At 38.4% G+C, this 19,108-nt stretch overlaps 2 protein-coding genes across 3 annotated transcripts in view; both read left to right on the forward strand.

Annotated features, from left to right (window-relative positions):
• DNAH12 (dynein axonemal heavy chain 12) overlaps window positions 1-3,600 on the forward strand; it is a 74,114-nt gene extending 70,514 nt beyond the window's left edge. For both annotated transcript variants that reach the window (XM_075514002.1, XM_075514004.1), the window contains exons 71-74: window positions 151-288; window positions 758-849; window positions 1,103-1,170; window positions 2,301-3,600. In XM_075514002.1, the coding sequence (XP_075370117.1) occupies window positions 151-288; window positions 758-849; window positions 1,103-1,170; window positions 2,301-2,491 (489 nt within the window). In that variant the 3' untranslated portion in view covers window positions 2,492-3,600. The remainder of the gene's footprint in view (window positions 1-150; window positions 289-757; window positions 850-1,102; window positions 1,171-2,300) is intronic.
• A 2,075-nt stretch (window positions 3,601-5,675) lies between these two features.
• ASB14 (ankyrin repeat and SOCS box containing 14) lies at window positions 5,676-16,725 on the forward strand. The gene is made up of 9 exons (XM_075513606.1): window positions 5,676-5,846; window positions 6,375-6,425; window positions 7,768-7,904; window positions 8,001-8,159; window positions 10,147-10,392; window positions 12,022-12,193; window positions 13,172-13,715; window positions 14,581-14,734; window positions 15,446-16,725. Exons 1-9 carry the CDS (start codon window positions 5,719-5,721, stop codon window positions 15,637-15,639), a joined length of 1,785 nt encoding a protein of 594 aa, XP_075369721.1. The 5' UTR covers window positions 5,676-5,718; the 3' UTR covers window positions 15,640-16,725.
• Window positions 16,726-19,108: the final 2,383 nt, after the last annotated feature.

A 19,108-nucleotide genomic window follows, 5' to 3' on the forward strand; every position in this document is an offset into this window, starting at 1 on the left:
CATATGATTTGTCCTTTACGTTAAAGGAGTGTTGGGAAAGGAGTGATAGACTTCGCTTAGATTTTTGGAGTACAGTTATGTAGAAAATGGTCAAACAATATAGGATTTGTCTCTTTCTGATTATTGAATGTGCCATTTTCCTCTTTCCAGGACTGGTATGAATTAGGGAAGCCCACAGTTTTTTGGCTGTCGGGATTCTATTTTACTCAAGCTTTCTTAACTGGAGCAATGCAAAACTACGCTAGGAAGCACAGGATCCCCATTGATCTTCTGGGATATGAATTTCAGGTAGAGATGAATTATAAATGCATATTTTATTAATCTGAGTCCCGATGTTGCAGTGAGATGTAGCAAGTAAATCCTGACTGGAAGGTTCATTTTGCAGCTAACTCACTGCAATTTGAAGACATGCATTTAATTCTTTGGTAAGGTAGGCATGTTAAATAACATGCGTAAAAGAGGTATATTAAAACTAGTTCTATCATTGGACCTGGACCCCCACTCAAGAAAACAACCTATAGAGTACATATTTGTCTGTGTGATTAAAGCCTTATTCTATAACCTACAATAAAGGTAATTAAGAAACCCACAGAAATCTGCTATCTTCATAGTTTTGTATAAAAGTAGTACTGAAAGGAAGGTATTACTATATTATTCTCATTTTGGATTGATCTCTTGAAAATTGGCTATTGGCATAATACCTCAAAAAGCAAACAGCTATGAAAGTTTAATAACGTAGAACACTTACTTCTTGTAGGTTATTCCTCAGGACACTGCTGACGCTGCACCAGAAGATGGTGTTTATATCCACGGATTATTTTTAGACGGAGCTCGCTGGGACAGGACCAAGTCAGTAACAAAGTGTTTTACTGTGGTTCTGGAAAGCTTTCTTAAGTGCTCAGACAAGATTTGTTTAAATATTTTAAGTGATACGTTTCATATTATTGAAATAACACACCAAATGAAATACTCTTTCATGCATGGAAAATGGAGAAGAAGAAAAAAAAAGCCCAAGCAGGCAACAAACAAAAAACACCCACCAAAACTCTCTTTGGTTTAACACCAAGCCACAAATAATTACTTTGTTGCTTTCTCTCACCAGGGGAATGTTAGCTGAACAGTATCCCAAATTGCTCTTTGATGTGATGCCAATCATTTGGATAAAGCCAAGTGAGTATAATTTCTCTGAAGTGTGAGCTATTCAACAAGAAATTGCAACAGTGAATTCCTTTTAGAGATCAGTGCTCCTACCCTCACCAAAGTACCCAAATGTGCACAGAATTCACGTGCGTCTGACCTATGACTTTTACATTAAAAATTCAGCCTGCTAGCTTGATGCAGTCTCATCTCATCTGAGCAATAGGCCTGCCCCTCTCCCCACAGATGATTATAATTATGGATTAGATGAAAGGACTGGTTAAATTAATTTTTTATAAATACGTTAGGTGCTGCCCAATCTATTTTTCAACCAAATGTTAATTTGGGTAGGAGAACACATGGTGCTTGAATTCCTGGCTCTACTCAAGTTGAGGAGCGTTTTTAATTGACTTACAGAGATTCAGTGGTTTACCTCACATGATTTAGCAAGGTTTGCTCAGGTTATTTTTAGGTGCTATGCTAGTTGTCTGTCATACTAGTAAGATATTTTCCATAATTCTTGTTTTCTTTGATCAGGAGCAGTAAATCCCTGTTTTTATTTATTCACTTATGCAGGACTTTCTATTGCAACTGTTGCAACTTAGATGTTATTAGCTAATAGGCACTCTTGCAAAGTTTCCACTTTTTCTGCCTGTGCTTTCTCTTGTGGTTGGATGAATCTGTTCAGACATGCATGATTTTAGACTTTGCACAATTGCACGTTAGCAGTCCAGGCATACAAAGAGTTCCTGCAGAATTGTGTCCTTGGGTCTCAGGTGACTTGAATGGCAGTTAGGTTCTGTGGCTGCTGGACCAGACTTCTTGTGGAGCTGTTAAAAGCTCATGTATAAACTATACTTTAACTATGTAACTATTCAGATTTTAACCTGTCTTTGAATGATTCCAAAGCTGGTAGAATCATAGAAAGGCATTGAGTCCTGAAAACAAATTGTAGTTAAATTAGTTGGGTTTCAAAACAAAACAAACCACACAAAAAGCCCCACAAAAAAAGCCAGATAATTTTATTATGTTAGTCACAGAACAATTTTGCATTTTTATTTAGCTTTAAGGATATTACTGTAAATACTTAATATTTGTATGTAGATTATGTTTCTATCAATAGATCTGCTGAATGTAATATATTATTTTGGGTTTTTTTGAAGCTACAAAACTGGACATAAAGAAATCTAATGCATATGTTTGCCCACTCTACAAGACAAGCGAGCGTAAAGGAACCTTATCTACTACTGGACATTCTACTAACTTCGTCATTGCTTTGACGCTTAACACAGATAAACCAGTTCAACACTGGATCAAGCGAGGTGTTGCGTTGCTCTGCCAGCTGGATGACTAGTTTTGGACAGTTCAGATATAGACTTCACAAGATCCTGTTCTTTTTGTTGGCTTACAGAGGACATGGAACATACTGTGTAAAAGAAACATCTGGACTTTTTTATATTAAAAGAGAGCATGCAAATATTTTCTGATCCTCAATATTTTGTCTTAAATAAGCCTGTATTATTATTAGCGTCTTTACAATCTATAAAAGATACAGCTAGGATTTTAGCCGTTGGTAATATTATTAATGTGTAAACGTCAATTTTATGCATTACTTGAATATCACAAAATATATCTTAATGGCAAATGAAAATAGTCTGCACTTTCTGAGAGAAACATTACAGTTAATGAACTTGAAGCATTTAAGAGTGCTGACTCATGTGAGTGGAAAGCTAGTAGGTACTAAGTTTTGGGATTTCAGTCTGGATTATATGTAGCCTATATTCTGTCATAACAACAGTGAAGATTGCACAAGTATGAGAAATCGTTTAACTGTCTATAGTAGGTACTTCTGATGCCTTCCTCCCTCAGCAAATTCATTTTTTCAGGATTTAATTCAGATACTCTGATTTTTGTAAGGGTTTTTTTGCACATAGTTTCTGTGAAGAACAAATGATAAAATCTCCCTTATGACCACCTGCCATAAAATGTTCTCTGTTTCCCTGTCGCTCCAGAGGGGCAGTCCGGTTTCAGTTCCTTCACTGATTCTGCACTTCTGTTTCCTTTATTAAAAAAAAAAAAAAAAAAATTTACTCATGCATTCTTCCTAGATCTCCTCTAGCAAAGAACTACGTCTGCCTTGCATTCAGACACAGCCATCATCATTTCTTTGTAAGGATCCCTCTGTAAAATACAGTAGGAATAAATTAAGCACATGAAAGTCTCACTCTACCCTACCTTCACTACTATAACTAGGCATCTATGTCCTTCATTTCCCTGCTTATTGTGTGTTACACCAGCATCAGTTTTCAGCATAGGTCTGTCTTTCTGAAATGGTGCTTTTCCCTCTAAAGACTCTGTATGTTTGTCTTTTGTTTGCTTTTCTATTTATATTAATATGTGAATTGTGATTAAGCAGTCAGAAACACATCCTAATTTTTAATAGAGTTCTTGCTTGATTTTATTTGCTTGTTTATGTTTACTTTTATTGGTTTTAGTTTTTCTTTTTACACTGTTTTACTCTTTTAAGTAAGTTCCTAACAGTATCTTCAGTTTACTCGCTTAGGAAAGCACTAAAGAATTTTCTTTCCATAATGTAATGGTTACTACTTACAGTTCTCAAATTCTCATTCCAAAAACTATTAACAAGAGCATTTTTACAAAGAAACTGGACTTTTAATTCCTTCTTTTGCTGACACCATTTGTCAGGTCAGATTATTAAACATAACTAACCTATAATGAAAGAAACATGGAGAAAGTCCCAGAGTATCTTATGATCGGGTATTTATAGTGAGCTATTAATGGATGTAGGCTCTACTGAGATCATTTTCAATCCTGAAAATATCACTTTCAACTTAATAATCACTTCTTCAAAGTGCGAGATCTTCCCTCTTTCAGAAGGTGAGGAAAAACAGTATATTTTCTTAATTCATAGGAAAATTCATAGTCTTTTTACAAAAAAGAAATAGTCTAGATTTAAAACGTTTATATACTCGTACTATAAGTATAATCGAATACTAACAGTTACTTGTCTGTATATTTTGCTCCTATATTTCTCTTTTTTGCTACATCTGCAATTACAGAGCAAGGCCTTGCAATCACACATTAGGTGGATCAGGTAACAAATTAAATGATGCAGGTTTGCTATGAATTACTGCTGCTCAACTTAAGATGTTTCTAGAATTATTCCAAATTTTGTCAGTGGCATGTTGACAACTTCCTTTATTTTGCTGTGCTCATTCGTTTCGCTAATTTATTTATTTGCTTTCAGTTTTACTTATTAGTTTTATTTTCCTTTTCCCTGTATTTTTGGTTGTTTTTTTTCAGGCCAACTCTCTTGAAAGACAGAAGTGGAAGTTTTGATAAGGTAAAACAGATGAGAGGTTTGAGCCTAACAGAACATCTGTGATTTTAATCTGTAATAGCATGTAGCCGAATATACAAAAGAACAGTGTGACTGCTTATGCATGTAACAGTGTACATCTACACACATCATACTATTTAATGATTGATTTGATCGTTAATAATTTTTTTATGATTTCTTCTTAAAATTTAACATTTAGACTTAACAAATAGTATCGATGGGATTTTTTTTCTATGCTCCACTGTTTGTATTACAATCTTAAAAGGGTAAAAATATTTTTAATTTAACCTTTTCAATTTGGCAAACTTTTTTTTCCCAACTAATGCTATTCTTAAGCTTTTTTTTTTTTCATTAACTTCATTGAGGTTACACCAGTGTTTTTTTTATTTCTGCCTGTATTTGGATATATATTGTTGCAGTATTTAATGTACATCCCTTACAAGTATTAGAAAAAAGTAGGCATGCATTGATGAAGAATGCAGAATTGTAAGTTTATCTGTTCTAAATGGCTATAGATTATGTACATAAGGTGGTAAAGTTGGTCTTTTTTCAAGCATGGGGTTTGATGTTGTTTCAGTTGGGAGGCTGATGCACATAATAGCACAAATCTGCGATACTTCCCTGACTACAAGATATGGCCCTACCGATATCTTTGTTGAAACAGTTTGAACAAAAGCTGTTACTAAAAAATTTCATGTCCTTCACTTGCCCTTCACTTCCAGGCCCTCTGTGAACAAACGGAAAAAACATCCCAAGTCTTATTGCACATCTGTGTTCCTACTAAGGAAACATCAGAGCACAGTTGTGATGATATTTGAGTGTGTAAAAGACTTAAGAGGGAATGACTATTTATCTGAAAACTAAGTTTTACTTACTTTTGTTGCTTTCTAATAAGTAATGCCAGAACAAGTAGCTATTCTGTATGTTCAGTCTGAGGAACAGAGGTAAAAGCTAGCACATGCTGTTGGAATAGAAAACATTTACTCTGTTCTAAATAGAAGAACTCTTTGCAGCGCAAACTTAAATACTTGGGAGAAGACTGGAGCTTGAGATGGAGAAGTTCCGATTCATTTGTTTTGAACTATGTTTCATTTCTCTTGATACTTAAACAGCAATTGCTATTTCTATTACTCCAGATTTAACCTGAAGATTTAACATCTGCTTCCAATTAAAAAGCAGTGTTTCCCTACGGAGAGTCATCCAGGTTGAGCTGGTTTGCCATGTATAATTCTACATATATGTTTGATGATGATTCTGATGATGAACTCCCTACCCAACAAGCTATTCAGGAAAGCTTACAAGATAGGCATAAAATTGAAACAAGTGGCAGTGCAACAGAGGATGAAAGGTAGTAAGTTATTACTTCTCTTTTGCATGTTTTCTTGGCATTATCATAAGCATGTAGTAACCTTATTTTCCTTTGTGACTCTGTGTGTTGTATTGCTCTGACCTTGTCTCATGGATACTGGAAACCACTGGTAGCTCGCTTGTTCTGAGTTCTCCCTGAAAAAGTATACCCATTTCCTCAAACATATGGAATGTATGAAACTTTCAGGTGACGTTTTACATCAATATTTAAATGAGTACAAGGCTTTATGAAGAAGATAAGTACGTGATGTAAAAATAGATTGGTATGGAAGCTTTTCCTCATTTTCGTATTTAATTGTTGACCTTTGTATGAAAAAATCCAATATTTATAGTGGTGGGGAAGACCAACAAATAAAGTGTTTTAATGTGTTAAACCCTGACAAAACGTATATAACTTACAGAAATCTAACATGTAGTCTAGATTTGAGTATTTAAACTAAGGTATAATTACATCCTGAACTTCACATTAATTTTTATTTCTCACTTCATTTTTGTTCTGTTTGTGCAGTTTCCAGTATGTTACAAGTAAAGAACATGGAAAGATAATTGCAGCAATTCGGACAGTTAAGTACAAATACGCCACACTAAGCCTATACCCCTAGGAATCACTTGGGTATTGCATTGTTGAGCACTGCCTACATTTTAGGTGTTTGATTACCTGATTTAATATATAGTCTTGGGAGGAGTAAGGCAACTAAAAATGAGACACCCAAAAGCTCACTTATTAGATGGGAACATGGTAATAGGATGGGTTCAAATGTCACTCCTCTCAGATTCCTGGAATTAGGGAACAATGCCAGGCCTTTCTTGTAAAACAAACAACAGGATGCAAGGCCCCCAGTCAGTGAATGCTTCCTAAAAGCATTTCACTTCGTGAGATACCCAAATTAAAATCCCTTCTCTACCTGAGGAGTGTTCCAGAATTGTTCCTTCACTGCCAAAATTTACTGTATTCCTATACGAGATGCTCTTAATCTGCTCTTCTGAAACTTCTGCTTTTTGTGGTATAATCAATTTATATACTGAGTCACAGAGATAAATAAACAATGAGCATAAGTAGTACCATTATTAGGACAGTTGTCTGGCAGTGGGAAACCTTCAATCCAGTCTTTATACATGTCATAGTAAGTAGTCATAGAGATACTTAGTGGAGTAGGAATCAAGAAACCAAGTCTTTTCTGGGAAAGCAGATGTGCCATACACTATGAAGAATGTGCCTAAGCTCTAGTTACACTTGCTTTCTGACCTTATGAATATATAATTCTTCCACGTGTAGGAAAACTTCAGCAGCAGAGGTTGAGAGCGGTCTGTCCCCTCACCCTACCATTGTCGGTAACAGGAGAGCAGACTGCCTTCTCCCAGGAATGATGGGATAAAAAACATGAGCAGAAACCAGGCCTCTACTGAAACAGGCTTTCCAGCTGAGAAAGTTTTGCTGTTTCTTGATGAGATATAAAATTGAAAACAATCATCTGTGTTGATTAAAGTTCCAGTAAGATTGTTAGTAAAAGCAGGAATAACGAGATAGGTCTCATCCTGTTAAATCACTTCATTTTACTTTTGCCAACCTACGTATTTTTCCTGCAGTTTTACCAGGACACCTGTTTACTTTATACATTCAACTTTCATGCACTGTTGCTTATAAGAGAGGATTATATTTGAAAGATGTTAGTCATATTAATTATAAGTAAGTTTTTTCAATGTATAATTCAAAATGCTTTGTGAGTCAATGTCAATCATTGATTGTCCCATTCATGTAAACCACCCTCTGAGAAAAAATTGCTTTGACGAAGCAAGTTGTTTATTCTAGATGCACTGATGGGATAAATGGCACTCAGTATATTAGTTGCCTGAATTTTGTTTTATGACAAGTAATGGGATATGTGTCTGTCTTAAAATACCACAGGCCAAGAAGAGGCTTTGATGAAGTTGGTGAGGCACAGTTCTGCTTTTGAAGAAGCAGATCAGCAAGGCTGGCTTCCTGTGCACGAAGCTGCAGCACAGGTAAATAAGAACATCCTTGAAATAACTTTGAAAGGTACGGAGTCCTTGTGGTTTTCCACCAAAAAGTTTTACAAAGTCAGTTTTGATGAATCATTCAGCTTCAAATGTGTTCTGCTTCTCTGTATTTCAGCCTCCCGTGCCATTACGTGGGAACAGACCACTCTAAAAGGGGAAACACCTCTCTTGGTGGCAGTAAGAAATTGCTTCATAGACAATGTCCGCTTTCTCCTGCTCAATGGCTGCAATCCCAATGTTAAGAATGAAGAGGGAGATTCTCCTTTAGTTATAGGTGAATACCTTATTTTAGGGGTGGAGAGGTGAGCGAGTGAAGTGAGGTTATAGTTACACATTTTAGGTTTCAGTTTGACATATTTGAGTTCAAATCAATACCTAAAATATTTTGCTATAAAGAGCAAAAAATGCTAATCTCAGTATTGAATGTGTCTGTCTCTCTCTGTCTTTATTAGTCGTATAAAGGCTCTAAATGAGCTGACAATTCCAAGTTAGGGACTGTCACCATGAAGTTCTTAGTATTATTTGTTAATTAAAGTATTATCCTTACTGGTCTACTGAAGTATGGGAAATCTATAGAAGTCGAGAGGTGAAAAATCTTTCCGCAAAGTCTGATCCAATGCAGGGAGCTCCAGATGCCTACCATTTTCCATCCCTCAGTTGCAACGAGTTTGAGGTTCAGGTTGAACATACATCTTTTTCCTCAAAGAATCAAATAGCTTTCTCCACGAAGTGCAGAGTGTCTTCCTCTGCTTTCCTTGGCATCATTTATGCAGTGGTGCCAGATAACCAGGTCCTCCTGCTTCTTCATGCTATTACTGTTCTTCCTGTCTGCAGGTATAAAACATTCATATTCTCTGCTTTCATGGTATCTCTTTGCATCATTGCATCAGCTTCTCTTTCTCCAAAAACCATGGTAATTGGCTTTGATTTTCAAACATTATAGCAAACCAGCCTGATTTTTCTGCATTACGTACAGCGTAAAACAGTGTTTGTCCCTATTCAGACAGTGTTGGAATTAATCCAAGTATGACAAGTGAAGAAGCTAGCCAGGTCTAAATTCTTGGTTCACTTCTCTCTGAGTTTTTTTGATTGAAGAAGAAGGTCCCATACCTAGTATCACTCTGAATGTGAATGCCATTTTAATTTGATCATGCACAAGAACTGTAATTCTTGATTTGTAAAGAACTAGTCCTAATATTTTGCCAAGATGTTTTTAAAAAATGTTCTATGTTCATTTCATTTGCTTCCCCCAGTTTGGGCTATGATGCTCTTATCTTACTGAGTCTAGCCAAAAAAAGGAAAACGTGTTGTCATTATCTGACTTCCAGAGGAGAACTGTAAGTTTCTTGGATGAACCTGTAAGTTTTTCCATATTGGAAGGATGTTTTTTTCAAAACTATTGTTAAAGGAAGAAGAAAAAGCCTAGCTATCTGTAGGACCCTCAATCCATCCTTTTGAAGAGACTAAAGCTTCTAGTCAGGGCCACATGCTTAGAAAAGATGCAGAGAATTCCTAGATAGTTTTGAAGTGCACAATATTAAAATGCACCATCCCCCAAGAAGGGGAGGTATGGGATTGATCTAAAGCAGCCGTGTAGGTTCCATATAATGGGACATCACAGGTTATAGCATGCTGTCAGTGGTACTTCAATCAGCTGAGGCACATGAAGCTTCTCTGCCTAATCTGTCTCGGTGAAGGACTCTCACTGTTCTACCCCGCACAGCTTGGAAGATCAAAGAGAGTAGGAGGAAAAGGTGTTGCCTATTCATTCCATCCACTGGAGCCAAAGCAAATTACTCTTTTCAGATCCTTACTGACTTAACAGATCAGGCTTATTAAGCTAAGAAGGCATATGACACAGTCATTTTAAACTTTGTTTCGTATCACGGTAACTGCTTATGAAGATTAAATAGAGCTCTCAGAGCAGGCCAGCTCCTGACCGCACCGAGTCCCTGTATATGATCTCCATCTAGTGGCAAGGGAAGTTGCATTCTGTTGCATTACCAAACGCAACGGAGGATTACAGAGAGAAAAAGAGATTACTGTGAAATTATTCGTTTGTATAGTTAATGTTATCCTGGAAACAAAGAACAGACTTGTTGATAAGTTAAACCTTTCAGTGTGGTGTGACATTTCTCAGTGTATAAATAGCACTGCCAGGAACAGCTCGAGCTTTCCCGGGCTGCCACATAACAGAAGCCATAGTGCCTAGAACAGTGTTGAAGAACATGCTGGCTGATACTTCGCTTATTGTCTTACAGCAATTAAACATGATTCGTATGAGATTGCCTCCCTGTTGATAAGTTCTGGTGCAAAAGTGAATTTGCGGTGTGTCCACAAGAGGACTGCTTTACATGAGGCAGCCAGACTAGGCAGGAAGGATCTGGTGAAGCTTCTCCTTCGTTCTGGAGCAGATCCTGACCCTCGCAGTGGGTATGGGCTCACACCTCTAGCACTGGCTGCGCAGATCGGACATACAGAAATTATGGAGCTCTTATTGCAAAAAGGTGAGACTTGTTATATAGGATGTTATAGGAAGAGGAGGCTTGGGGTGGAGGTCTGTCTTGCCAGCGTTCTAAATATCTGATGGGATGGTGTAAAGAAAACAGAGCCAGATTCTTCTCAGTGGTGCCCAATAACAGGACAAGAGGCAATGGCCAGCAATCGAAACCTAGCAAATTCTGCCTGAACGTGAGAAAACACTTTTTTCTGTGAGGGTGGTTGAACATTGGAACAGGTCACTGGGAGAAGCTGGGGAGTCTCCATCCTTGGAGATACTAAAAACCTGACTGGATGCTGTCCTGGGCAACCTGCTGTAGCTGACCCTGCCTGAGCACAGGGTTGGACTGGATGGCCTCCAGAGGTCCATTCCAACCTCAGCTGTTCTGTGGTTCCATTTTACAACTCAGTAGATTGATTTAGTAGCATGTAGGTTCAGTGGTGGTGTTCTTCAAGTGAGTAGAAATTGTAAGCCACATGTGTTAGTACTGAAATGTTTAAAGCCCAAATGGGACAGTGAGCCCTCTTTCCAAGAGAGAAAATTATTCCTAAATGCAGAGGCAAAAAATTGTTCTTAGCTCAGTAGCCAGTAGAACTTTGCATTACTGAAGTGAAAGGAAATGAACTGTTATTGTGTTACTGAGTATACAGCCTGTAGCGTTAATAGATCATACACAAAATATATTTTTGGAGATTACTGACTTGTAGCAAACTGCAGTAGTCATCACTGAATGCTTTGCAAAACTGCAAGCAAATCTGACACATTGCAGGAGATATTTTGTTTGCATTTTTGGGTGGCATCTTACTTTATTTGAAGAGTTTGACTCCCAAGTCCTGGTATCTAAATTTTATGAGAGAGAGATATGTGTGTGTGTATACATATATACAGACACATGTGCACACGCACATATATATTCCCTCTAAAAGTAGTTAGCCTATTTACACACATTTGTATTAGTCTTCTGAAAGTTCTGTGATTGGATTAAAACTGGTTATTGTAAGATACACCTTCAGAAATAGCAGCAGAAGTAACTTTCCTTACTAAAGAAAATTAAATGCTCTCTGCACCAAGAGGATTGTTGTGATGTAGTTAAGTAAAGGCCTGATAAAGACTACATTTTCATAATATTAGAATAATGTATGAATGTTTTAGTGAGTAGTTGTAATTGTTTTTAAATGCAAGATTGTTTTCTCATGTAGACAGGTCACCTTAGGGAAGGCTTGACAAGACATTTGTGGTGGGGAATTTTATATGATGGCTCAGCAGCGCTGGAACTGGATTGTATGAACTGTTTTGATACTGGGTTCTCTCATATTTACAGTTATATCTGTCTGGTCTTTGTACAGTAGAAGAACTGAAATGCGTTGTATCTAAGCCAAAAACCACTCTATGTATGAATAAGAACCAAATCCCTTGCCCAGTTCTAGCATCAAGTCTTACTGTGTGATTGTGTTCAAAGCAATTTGGACCCTCTTGTTCCCAGGATCAAGGATCCAACACGAAGGTTTATGCCCATAGTGGTTTTATTTGGTGAAGAGTAGTATCCACAATACCATGTCACTGGAGGGTTGGAGGTATTGATTACTGCGGGATTCTTACAGAGACTGCTGTGAAAATCCTGGATGCTTCTTTCCAGGTGCGGATGTTCTCTCACAGGCAAGGGATTGTGCTTCTGTGTTATTTGAAGCGGCGGGAGGAGGAAATCCAGATTCTCTGAGTCTTTTACTAGAATATGGGGCTGATGCCAATGTACCAAAGCACTCGGGTCACTTGCCAATCCACAGAGCTGCATATAGAGGACACTTTCTGTGAGTTAATATACTTAAAAATCAAGTAATGGTGACACCAGAAATATTAATTTTTCTAACTCTATCTTATTCAAAGCAGGCAGCAAACCTGTAGTTTTGTAGAAGGAATTCCTTCTGACTGTGTAAATATGAATTTTCTGTGTCTGAATGTAGGAGACCAGTCAGAATAAAGTCTTTATCAGTTTAGAATGAACAGACTAATTCCTGTAGTATTTCCCCACTTGTCACAAACAGTAACACTGCCCAGTCTGATGTTGAGGTTCTTGGGATGTCCTCGCTCTCTTTGGGTATGCTTCATCTCTACCCCACCACAGGAAGGTGAACATACTACATAAACCAGGGTAAACCCCCAGACTTAGGGCATAAGGGTGATCCCTATTTTCAAGGCAGGAAGGTCACTGGAAGATATTTATGCTAAAATCATAAGCAATAAGTGAGGAACAACTCTTCAATACTAGGAACATTGCAGTGTGGATTAAGAATCTGAGAATTCTTAATTCCGATTTTAATATTTTATATATATATAAATTAAATTCTATTTAAACTTAAATGTATTGTATATATTAAATTATATATTATATGTGTTTATGTTATAATATATTATATTCTATTAATTCCCAAATTCCTATAGGTTAAGCAATAACACTGTGCTCTTGACGTTCAGGAAAAGCTTCTATTGAGAAGGAATCATCATTCCTCTAGCAAGGAATGGGCTTGTTCATGAATAATAGTATACTAGAATAACATTTTATGTGTAGTAGGTATAAAGTCAGTATCCATTGCTGGCTAACAATTTAATTGTTAGCCATTAAAGTCAATGCAGAGGTATAGCATGCCATGGTACTGATTCGGTAGCTTAAGACAATTGTATACAGTCATGGTGAATTCTGAAGCCCCACAATGCAGAGAAATTCAAAGACTGAGCTAGGTGAACCAGTATGTTTAAGATTCTGAGACTCTTCTTTTCTAATTCTTCAGAGCCCTAAAAAATTTAGTTCCAGTTACTAATTTTGAAGCCATTAAAGAAAGTGGGATAAGTCCAGTTCACTCAGCAGCAGCAGGAGCACATCCTCAGTGCCTTGAGTTTCTCCTCAAATCAGGGTTTGATGCCAATTTCATGCTGGATCAAAGAGTTCGCAAAGGCTACGATGACCACCGGAAGTCAGCACTGTACTTCGCTGTTTCCAACGGGGATATCTGTTCAGCACAGTTGCTGTTGAATGCTGGAGCCCTGCCAAACCAAGATCCCATCAACTGTCTCCAAATAGCCTTGAGAATGGGCAACTACGAGTTAATGAATCTACTGCTGCGGCACGGGGCTAACGTCAATTACTTCTGCAGAGTGAACACAACACATTTTCCGTCAGCTCTACAGTATGCGCTGAAAGACGAAGTCATGTTAAGAATGCTGATGAACTATGGGTATGATGTCCACCGCTGCTTTGATTGCCCTCGGGGAAACAGTTCGCATTCCCAGTATGTGACTGATGGATGGACTTCTACCGTTATCAAAGATACAATGGTAAGTATATCAGATGGCTTCATATGTTGTTCTACTACCAGTATTCTCCCTAAAACTAAACGAAAATGTACTTAACACAGTGTCAGAAAAGGAAGTTTTGAAACTGTAAGACAGTTTACACATAAAGGTAGGAATAGACAAGGCTTTAAAAACAAATAGATGTTGCCGTGAGGCCTGGTTCATGACAGCAAATTACCATAAACAATATTTTTGAATTGTGAAATACAGCTAATGATATGCTAACGATCAGTGCAGCACTGGCTCTCCAGGGCAGTCTCGTCCATGCTGTGAAAGCAGGGACTTGCAGGCTGGCTTGCTGCCTTGGCTTGTATCCTAACACCGCTATCGAAGGCTGCTGTAAGGACCCCCTGGCGCTGGCACGACAAGCACTGAGCAGAAATTAACAAACCCGGGCCGACCTAAAGAGGTTCCTAGAGACACCCCTCAGCGCCATGGTTTTGCGGTTTGTAAGGGCCGCTTGAACCTCATCAACCCGTCTTTAAGCTGCAGGTAAGGGGGCATGGCACGCACTGGCTGGTGGGTCCCTCTGTTCAGCACGCTGGGACACAAGTCTAAATGCCACTTAGGGAGTGGTAGCACCTCTTTGTAAGCACTTAGTTACCCAGTATACAGCTGCTTAAGTTCTTTTTTGGATCTAGTACAAAATAACCATCTCTCAGATTTACAGATTCCACTAGTGAGGCTTAATGCGAGCTGTGACAACCTCTACAGCTGCCCTGACTGACAGAACGCTCACTCTTCCTGGCGTTCTGCTGAAGTTATTTAATTCCTCTTGTCCTGCAGAGGAGGAAGTCATTGACAGGAGGACTGAATGTTATCCTCTTAAACATTTTGTTTCTGTCAGTTCTGTGAGGTGATAACCTTGTCATGGTTGAAGCATCTGTCTGGGAAAGTAGTGCGAGTAATGTTAGACTACGTCGATCACGTGAATATCTGCTGGAAGCTAGAAGCAGTTCTCAAAGAACAGGAACTCTGGCCAGACATCAATTCGATTTTAAGTAAGTGTCTGATGTTCACATTTGAAATGACAAACAAGCTGTTCTGGGATTGGGGCCTTTTTTGTGGGTGGTATTTTAGTTTTCATTTTCTTTACCTCAACTGGTGCTTTTCTTGACCCTTGTTAGGCCAAAAGGTATGTTTTGACAGCAAGAGACCTCTTAAAAATCAGTCTGTGTAGGATTTAAACTAAGTTTCTCTCAGAATTCTGATAGACAGTAACTGCACAATTTATGTAGAGCACTTGGGAACTTTAATTACAGCGTAGACAACACAATCCTCTTCAAGGGGAGAAAACCTTTTCCCCCTGCCTCAAACTGATGGAGCAAATCTAATAATAAATTACTATTTTTAATTGAGTGATTCAATTCTAGTCTAGATTAATTCTATGTCCTTTTTTTTTTTTTTTGGTACATAGATTAAGTAGTAGTGACTCATAATTCTACTTTTAGTAGCTTCTTCAGGTTGACAGAAAACTGGCACCGATTATTCCCCAAACTTTACTACTTAAACTTCCATTAATCTACATTTAGCCAACTTGACAGAAACAAAACATGTTGATTTAGCTGCCAATGATTATAAATTATAACTGAGAGATGTAGGGGCTGAGGTAAAAACGCTAGATCCTGACAGGTAGCCCAATATTGGATAAATAAATTGAACAAAATTTAATAAATAACTTATTAATATCAATCTCGCCTTCTCATTTCTAGCAAATCCTCGCTCTCTGAAACATCTTTGTCGTCTGAAGATTCGGGAGTGCATGGGGCGGTTGCGTCTCCGGTGTCCTGTCTTCATGACCTTCCTTCCGCTGCCAAAGTGCTTGAAAGACTACGTACTGTACAAGGAGTATGATCTTTATGGACAGGAAAACTTCACAGGAACCTACAGCCTCAACTGTACATAATTAGTAGTTCTGTGCTTTGAAGGGAATGTTGATGTGGATAAAAGTGTCCAATGCAGCTGCTTTTTTCTTTTGGGATGTTATCTCCTATGTGTATTACAGAATACCAGCATTCCCCCCTCACCCCCTGAAGAAAATGGGGAGAACCCCAAAATGTAAGTATGGTGATGCCATTCTACTTATCTACTGGCACACAGAGGATGGGAAAGCTCTGGCAATAGTATTTTCAATGCTTAGTGTGAAGGGTTAAGGAACTGGAAGCTGTAGGGCTGCAAACCTTATGTTATTGCTAAGTTAAAGCCTGTCGTAACAGAAACACTACCCCCATTGCAGGATTAAACTCAGGCTTCAGTGAAAGGTCGGGGATTTCACTAACACCAGGAAGGGACACAGTCCTTTTTTCGCTTGTACCTCCCGTTCTCTGGCCAAGAAGTAGAGTTTTTGTCTGTGAAGTCCTGCATGGAAGTTCTGAAGAGCAGCCTAAGTAGATTTATTTTTTTCACCCACTGAAGCAATCCCACATTCGAAGCAGTGAAATGGGATTAACAGCTATAGAAAGCTCTGCCTGTCACAGCAGCTCCTGTGAAATACCCATGTTTCAACAAGAAGAGACTGTTTCTGAAGGACGGGTTAGTTCTGCTGCTCGTTCTCAGGTATTGGTATCTCATCCATTACGTATTGTGATTGCTCTCTCTGGAACGAGGTTTTCCTTTTACAGTGCTGTCCAGAGGCATGCTTGCCATTTTTGGAGTTTCTCTTCATATGGTTGGAGCTTAACCTTTTGGAGCACTCTGTGGGCAGTCACAGTTGTCTCAGGAAGTCTGGCATAGTACCCACAGCATGCCTCTCCTTCCCAAAAATGCTGCAGATGTCAGTCCGTATTTTAGGGGGAAAAAAAGTTCCTCAACACACATGGCATTAGTAGTATTTATTCCTTCATTATCAAGTAAGCATAGATTTTCTTCTAGTTATACATGCATCTTTATCACAGAAGTTACATAGTTCAAAAGCCTGCTTTTCCCCAGAAAAATCTACAAACCTTATAAAATACAAATTTAACCATAATGTAGTTATGACCCGCTGCTTTTTACATGGTGTTTATCATTTAATAAACTAATGAAGCCTGTGAAGATATGTATCGGTACCCACGTTAATGGCTGTGCTGGTGTAGCCTCTGTATGTGTGAATTCTGCTCGTTACCACAACCGCAGCTCTGCAGAGTGCTACCCCTTGTCGCGTGACCACCACAACGCGTGCACTGAACAGCCAGCGACCATGGTAAGGATTTTCATCTTCTGCCGTTCAGTCTTCGATTGCCGCAAAAATAAGTTACCAGCATTTCCAAGTACAATAACGTCCTCTGAGTGTATCCAGCTAATATGATTAAAACTAAGAGAACTGAGATACACTTTGACAACAGAGGGACATAACTGCATGTTAAAACTTGGTTTAACAGAAGGGAACGCATCCCGTCACCAGTAATGGTACTTCCTGGAAGTCAGTATTATGAAAAATGCAGGAGGTTTTTGCATCAGTACAAATCCCACCCAGAAAGCTCCTGTAGTTCAGCTGGTCGTTAATCTACACAACGCTGACTGAAGCCCTGGCATAATATGTTACTACCCATGTTTCCACGACCGAGACGCAACAATCGAGGCTGATCTAAGTATGCTCTTGGAGGGTTTTAATACAGCTGTTCAGGGAAAACGTGCAAGTCAGTCTCAAACAGTGCAGAAATCACTCACACTTCACTAGAACGGGACCAATCCAGAACACCATGGTAAGAATTTGACCACTCCACTCTATTATAAAATTACCTGAAAGATTGTACAAAATCCTTGGCTTGCAATATAAACTTTGTTAGGAGTACGAGTGCATTCACGACACACGGACTTACTCTTGTCATGACAACTTAGACACCGCTGTGGCAGGGAAAAAAAAAATCAGCTTGCTGCTTGGTTAAAAAGAAGAGCCTTGGAGACTGACTGGCAAGACATTTCATAAAATAGAGCAACAGAAAGAATATAAAATATCGGCTCTTGCTGTGAGACTAGACAATACCTACTAAATTCACTAAGCAGAGGCAGGTTTTCTTTCTCTATGTGAATTATTTCTGAAATAACAAGAGACAGATCATAACATAATTTTCTCCATTGGCTTCTCCTAAATTCTGTGCAACTAAATAATCAGAATTTACCTTAAACACATGCACAGCCAAATCTGCTTCTTTATATCAGTGTACATAAATTGTACCTTCATAAATAGCTTCCGCTGTTTTGGGATTTTCAGCTGGGGCTTTATGTCCCTATAAAGATGAGATCTGACAGCATCGCAGAGGAGGGACGTTCCTTAACTCTCAAATAGTACTTTACTGTTAGATAGTAAATTGTCTTCATCCAATTTCAAACCTAAACAGATTAAGGAATTAATAAGACTATGAAATTCAATTAGTTTACACTACCCACTCGTAAAGCAGTTATATATGGCCAAGTTGTTTATGACTCTTAACTTGTCCTCTGATTTAGACTTGGAGCAATCTATTAGTGGCCATGGAGGAATGCCAGGTATTATCTGTAACGCAGTAAAATGCATACCCATAAGCACACTTTATATATCGATATTCACGCCATTACATACGTAAAGAATGTATGGAGCTTGAAATGACTGATAATGAGACTTGCTTGGGCTGCAGCGTGTAAACCTACATGGTGTAACAAACTTAATGTCCCCTTACCCCAGGGGAAAAAAAACATGGCAGTAACTTATGAGGCTGCAATTAGCAACATAAAAAGTTAGTCCTGATTCAATACCCACGTTAAGTCACTTTAAAATCATGTGCTTGAAAGAATATTTTCAGGCAGGTCTGAAATAACAGTAGATTCACATGAAGCAAGTACAGCTTCAGCTGGCAGTGTGTGGAAGATCAGTCTGTGAGTAAAAGGCAAGAGGAAACATTAACAGGCAGAATAAATGACAGGAGAGGAAACCAACTGGTAATTTACTTCCAATAATAAAATGCTCAGGTGGTGAAGTCCTACTGCAGTACTTCCCAGGAGAACATGAGGTGTTTATATTAAAAGTCATACTCTCAAGGAAAATACTAAGCACTCTAAATTATTTTTCATTAACAAAAATGTTTTCCAGTGCAGTAGCTCTATCCCTCACAGGAGAAAGGGCACCAACAGCTTTTTACTGGGGGAGGAGGCATGGACAAAGCCTCAGCAGCTGTTTTTTTGCCTGGAGGTAGTTGTAATTCCAGAGCCAGGTGCTGCTGCCTGTAAGCAAAACTCAGTAATTCTCACCCCGCTGCTAACTCATTGCACCCTTCCAGTTTAACTCCCTCCTCTGTTCTCACCTGCCCCTTGCTCTTCCAGCTTTCATATCTTTTTGCTCATTTTACACAAGTGAAACTCTCCTAAACAAGCAAAAAACCCTCCTCATTTCATTCATGCATGTCAATCTGTTTTCTTTA

The sequence above is a fragment of the Mycteria americana genome, chromosome 11 (assembly GCF_035582795.1).
Source record: "Mycteria americana isolate JAX WOST 10 ecotype Jacksonville Zoo and Gardens chromosome 11, USCA_MyAme_1.0, whole genome shotgun sequence".
Taxonomy (NCBI): Eukaryota; Metazoa; Chordata; class Aves; order Ciconiiformes; family Ciconiidae; genus Mycteria; species Mycteria americana.